At 34.8% G+C, this 6,029-nt stretch overlaps 1 protein-coding gene across 1 annotated transcript in view; it reads right to left on the reverse strand.

Annotated features, from left to right (window-relative positions):
• The window catches only part of LOC104811392 (protein IQ-DOMAIN 32), a 3,809-nt gene extending 959 nt beyond the window's left edge, over positions 1–2,850 (reverse strand). Inside the window, exons 1-5 of the mRNA XM_010538061.2 lie at positions 2,647–2,850; positions 1,501–2,118; positions 1,201–1,380; positions 1,037–1,078; positions 20–932 (exon numbers count right to left, since the gene is read on the reverse strand). Coding sequence (XP_010536363.1) covers positions 20–932; positions 1,037–1,078; positions 1,201–1,380; positions 1,501–2,118; positions 2,647–2,745 — 1,852 coding nt within the window. The 5' untranslated portion in view covers positions 2,746–2,850. The remainder of the gene's footprint in view (positions 1–19; positions 933–1,036; positions 1,079–1,200; positions 1,381–1,500; positions 2,119–2,646) is intronic.
• Between the last annotated feature and the right edge of the window lie 3,179 nt (positions 2,851–6,029).

Genomic DNA, 6,029 nt, shown 5'->3' on the forward strand with positions numbered 1-6,029 from the left:
TTCCGCTTTTGACTCGAACCGCTCTTTCGGGTCCCATCCTTTTTGGATTTCACCGACGAGGGTGTTGCCTGGGACTCAGGTATTGTCATCGGAGAAGAAGCTTCGGGCGAAAATGTGTAAGCTTGATTCACTTTTTCGGTTTTTTGATGCTTCTTCTTATCATCTGGTGTGCTTATTACCGATTTCTGTTTATTCTCCAACACGACAGAATCTTCTACTTCATCCTTAACTTCGATATTTGTCACCTTTGCATCGTCGGTTCCTTTCTCAGAGAATGTAATTCCATTCTTTGAATCTGCAGCCTCAGTTTCCGAGTTCTTGTCAGGAATACCGAGAGCTGAAGATTCAGATTTTTCGATACCGTGATCAAATCCACCGTCAAGCTGATTTCGGGCGACATCTTCCATGGTGCTAAGCTCATTAGATGAAATCTTATCGGTTTTGGTTTCAGTTTCTCCCAGGACAACATCTTTGTAAGACATAGTCATAGGTTTGTTCGAAACTGAAGTCAGTTCCTCGAACTTTGACTGTGCAGCAATGAAAGAAGGATTGCTCACTTTTCGCTTCAGAGGATTTTTTGGCTGTTCACCTGTAGATTCCATCTCCTCCTGCAAAGAACGAGGTTTATCCACGCGAGAACCAATCTCCACGTCATGCACTTCTATCTCACTTGCTTCGTCACCAGACAGGTTCTTTTCGGTTTCAATCTCTAACTCTGAATGAACTCTTTCATCACGTGACAGTACTTCCTCGGGACAAGCTAAGGCACAGGGTTTCTCAGATTTCTGTTCTTCCGTACCCAAATCTGGTTTCGATGTCTTCTCGGGCGATGAAACAGACATCCATCTCTCCAGCCAGTTCCAAGCAGAACTCGGTTTTGCTGGGTCACATTTGATATTAATAGGTTTGGTCTTCGGCCCCGACCCCATTAGCTTCAACCACAAGATCATAAGAATAAAAGTTTAGCCTTTACGACGGTATAAATCGTACAAAATAACCAACTGAAAATGCACCAGAAACCGAGATTTAAACATACGTGACGAGCAAACATATTCTGGAGCAGCTTTTCGGCACTATCCTGAAACAAGAAATCGGTATAAAGATTAAAGATTCATATCATATATCTTGAATCCTCCTTAACTTCTACAAACAAGAAAACGTAAAAGAAACTGAATGATTCGATCTTCATAAATGCTTTACCGAAATTTCTGAAACATGGGCTCTATGGTTCATTGACCGACGTGCACGGACAAGTGCCTGCATTTTGACGATGGCCTGGACGCAACGTAGGGTTCCAATGGCCTGCCTCCTAACTAGGTGACCTCTCATTGCAGCTTGCAATATAATAGCTTTCTTATGCTTCAAAAAATTTCTCCGAGCCTGTTCAAAAGATTTAAAAAACGTTATAGATTTTCCGTTGGTAGATGCTCTAAGCTATGAGGAATCTTGAAAACATTAATATGCGAAAGGGCGAGAGAATAAAAGGAAACAGGACAACACCAGAAATCCCCGGATGACAGATTGGATGATTATGATCACAGATTCGTCGATCTTTTCACCGAATTCTTCATCGTTCTCTTTCTTGATTACCATGACATCACCGGTCTCGGGTTCTTGAGTGCAAACCTCCGAACCGATATCTTCCTCCATCACTGTGGCATCACCGGCATCTGTCCCTTTCGACTTTACGTGCAATTCAGTTTCCATTTCAGTTTCATTCACTTCATCCTCAGTCTCTGTCCCTCTTGTTTCCACAGGAACAGGCAACTCAGTTCTGTCATGAATCAGCAGTTCCTCCACTCTCGCAACCGACAACACAGGCTTGTCCTCTGTAGGTTGCACAGCTTGTGGAACAGGAAATTGGGTTTTCTCTTCAGTCGTCGGTTGCGACACATATGTAACAGGTAACTGGCTCATGTCTTCCGTAGATTGAACCGTGAAGGGCTTTTCAGACACTTTGTTACTGTCGGGAGATGGGGATTTCAGTAGAGCAGATTCCAGAGTTTCTCTGGTCCGTATCGCCACAGGTGTTTCAGACACAGCACTGTTGTTCAAACCTCGGTGTCCCCCGGATTTCTTACGGAAACTCCATCCACGTTTGTCAGGAGAGCTCTTGTTCTAGATCCAGACAAAAAAAAACACTCCATTCATATTGGTAACATAATCTACATATTAACTTAACCTTTCCAAAAACAAAAAACTGAAATCTAATGGACCAAAACGGATAAGATCTCGTAAACAGATATATAACCTAAACTCTATTAACTCAAAACGCGAAACTGACAGAAACTGTTTAATCTTGTCGGTTTGATCAAACAAAAAATCACAGAACAAAACAAGTGTTTTCGAACAATTCAGATAACGCGTGGACAAGACTTCAGCGATCAAAATGCTGTGTCCGGACAGTGAAAGATCTATGGAAATGCGTGTTGTAAGGCTTAGATGGCAAATCGAAGTAGAAACAACAAAGTAAAAAACATCGCATCACATCTCAGAATAGAAACTCTAACATCTTCTTAGCTCCGACATCGATACCACAAAATGCAGACATGAATCCACACACTTACGATCATCGCGAGAAGGAAAACGCAGACAGAGTCACAGAGACACAGATACAGATTGAGAGAGAGAAGCCAAGACCAATACCTCGTAGGAGTTGAGATCGCCGGCGTCTTTCGCGGTGGGCTCACCGGCGCCGCCGCCGCAAGTGATGATTCGGAAGCAAGAAGACGGAGATTTCCCCATTGTTTCTTCCTCCGCCTTCGAGGACTGTTCTTCTGCTTCGGTTAGTGTTTAAGTATTAATAAGACAAAAGAGAGAGAGAGAGTTTTGGTAGTCGTTGGAAACCGGAGCAAAAGAAGGAACAGCGGACTTCAAATGGACCACAAAATTACGGTTTAGAGTTTCCTTTGGAATCCGCCACTTATGTTTTCTCTGTCCGTTCGAAAACACGTCGTCTCTGTCAGATCTCTTCTTCGTGACACTTTATTTCCACCTTTATATTTCATTTTACTTTTTTAAAAAATCTAATATTTGGATAATTAGGCTTTATAACATTTTTCGTTCCTAAAATTATGTGATAGTTGTTTTTCTGGTTGGATTTAATTTTTCTTTTCCGCGTTTTTTTACCCTTAAATCGCGTTCTTTCAATGTTGATTTGAATAATGTGCGATTAAATAGTTTCTAGATAAAATAAATTTTGATTATTAATGTTGTTATATATTGTTACAGTAAATAATATTTTATTGTGAAGGAGGTTACTATTGTTTATATTTAAAGATCATTTTTTCCGTTTTATCATGGATTGTATTGCAGATCTCAGATTTATAAGAACACTTGAAGTCTTTCATTACATTATTGGTTGTTGTTTTTTCACTCATTATTAGTTTTGTTTCTTCTTTTTGCACATTACATTATTGAGTTTGTGTCAAGCAGATAATGTTTGTTCACCTAAAATAATAAGGCGGCATGTGCATGACATGTGCTTTTTATATTTTTTTATATTTATTTTTACTTTTTTTTTCAACTTTGTTTTCACTTTTTAACAAGTTTTGCACAAAGCATATGGATACATTTACGTTGTGATCTTTTTTTTTAAAAAAAAAAACAAATTGTATAGTAGAATATTTAAACCACCACCGATAAGAGAGCAAAGCGTGGAGACATGAGGATGAGAAGGAGAGATCATGGGAAATGAGAGTGTTAAAATGGAAAAATGAATATGTGATTGGACTAAAATAAGATTTGAGATATGATGGAGAATAATAATGAATACAATATCATTATGTCAAATATTATGTATATGATTTGTTTCCATTGTATCTATATTGTCTTTTTTATTCCGTTTTATAATTTTTCTGTAAATATATATTTATTTTCATTATAATGTAACCAAAAGAAGAAGAAATGTAGTAATAAAAATAATTGTTCTTTTTTATTTGTCTTTTTTTAATTTAATATCTGTAATTTTATATCTCTACAGAAAGAAGATGTAACGTTTCGAGACCGTTACAAAATATTGAAACTGTTTCTTTCGACCAATATACGAGATATTTTAACGTGTTTTATCATTATTCATTCATATTTCGGAAAATATGTCAAACATCTTGAAATTATTCCAAAACGAACACGCTTAATATTAGAATTTTCTCGAGATAAACAAACGAAAAAGTAGATATATCTTATTGGTATGAGTACACAGATCTTTGTAATCTCATACTTACACAGATCGGATCTCTTTCATTCTAATATGTTCGATTCATCCTCATACCTTTTTGGGTTAATGGTTTTAGGGGAACCGCTTCTTGTCAGTACTACTTGGATGCATTTATGATCATTTTCTACCATTATCATAGTTCGAGATATCACAAAGTCTATGGGAAGAGATGATTTGAGGGTAATGGATCGTTCGACGGTCTAGATTTTCCAAATGGCAGTAGATCGATCCGTGGTGAAGCGTAATCTATGATTAGAATCGCAGTCATAACCACGAGAGACATCTCAAAATAATAATAATAAGAAGAAGAATAAGAATAATATAATTTTTCTACTTGAACGAATTAATAAATAATACTTGTGAATATCTCGCGAACAAAGATGAATATAAAACTCATAAAATGTATAATCTTTTAGTCAACTATATCTTCCTAAGATCCAAATAAAAAAAAATCAGGTAAATTATCATCTTACAATGTCTCACGTATTCATGATAAAAATCGAACGTAGTATGAAACTACACCGCATATTCATTTATCTATGCAATCTTAAGATCTGGGTAATGGACCAAACTTGTAATATAATTATAATCGTTTAAAATTGATGGCATATTCTCTTCATCTAACGTAAAAAATAAATTTTGAAAGTGATAAAATACATTATTCTTTAAATTACTATAATAAAAATTTCTATTCAAATATATAACATGTACTTAAACTTCTAATATAAAAATTCCTATAGTTTCGAGAAAATAAATGCCGAAGTATATCGGTTAGGATAAAATTTAAAAGAAAAAAAAAAGAGAGGGAAAAAGAGTGACGTGGAAGAGAAACGAGGAGGTGTAGGGGATCTATCGTACCAAACTGAGAGAGCACAGTTCTGAGTTTGAGTCGAGTTAAATCAAGTGATGTCCCTATTTGACACGTGGCGAGAAACTAGTGCCGCCACGTGATCAGCCATTTGTTCTTCTCAGGCATTTCTAAAAAATAGATACGGGCCACTTTTTTTTTGAAATGGATAGAAACTATTCGAACGTTGTGATATAACATCTTTTAAAAAAAAAATAATAATAATAATTCCGAAGATATATCACCCGCAGATTTGTAAGAAATGTAAATCGACTTCCCTAATTATTGTGAAACTCATGTAAATATATGATTTAAAAAAATTAAACATAATCAGAATGAACTGAAAGTTATATTATATGGTTCAGATTGATATTATTCGGTTTCAATAGTGCATTGTTCGGAGGCAAAGAAAAATGAAGCTCTTTTCTTAACTTTAATTCCTTCAATTTTATTTAATAAATAAAGGAAATGTATATATTAAAAACATCATTCTCTAAATTTCCATTTAATAAATGAATGAAATCCATATATCACAAAAAAATTAAATTTCAAATCCATAAAACGACACTAAAATGTACTGATAGATGCAACAAGACATATTATAATATTAATAGAATGCTCTGATAATTAAGAGCAAAACTTGACTGTATAAATATTTATAATAAATCTGGATTTTTTTGTATTATTAATTTATAAATATATTGTGTGTATGATTTTTTTTTAAAGTACGCGTTAAATAATTTTATATATTTTTTAATATAAAGAGTTACAGTCTGGATAATCTCTTAAATTGTCACCTCATCAAGCCATCATAGAACCCTTGCATTGAATTTTCAGTAGAAATAGCCAAATATAAATTTATGAAAGACATTTAAACATGTTTATTATGTTTTTTCTTTACTACAAAAATAACTTATTATTATTTCGAAATTACACGTCAAAATATAATTTGTGTACAATTTAAAT

Source organism: Tarenaya hassleriana, unplaced genomic scaffold, assembly GCF_000463585.1.
Source record: "Tarenaya hassleriana unplaced genomic scaffold, ASM46358v1 Cleome2, whole genome shotgun sequence".
Classification (NCBI taxonomy): domain Eukaryota; kingdom Viridiplantae; phylum Streptophyta; class Magnoliopsida; order Brassicales; family Cleomaceae; genus Tarenaya; species Tarenaya hassleriana.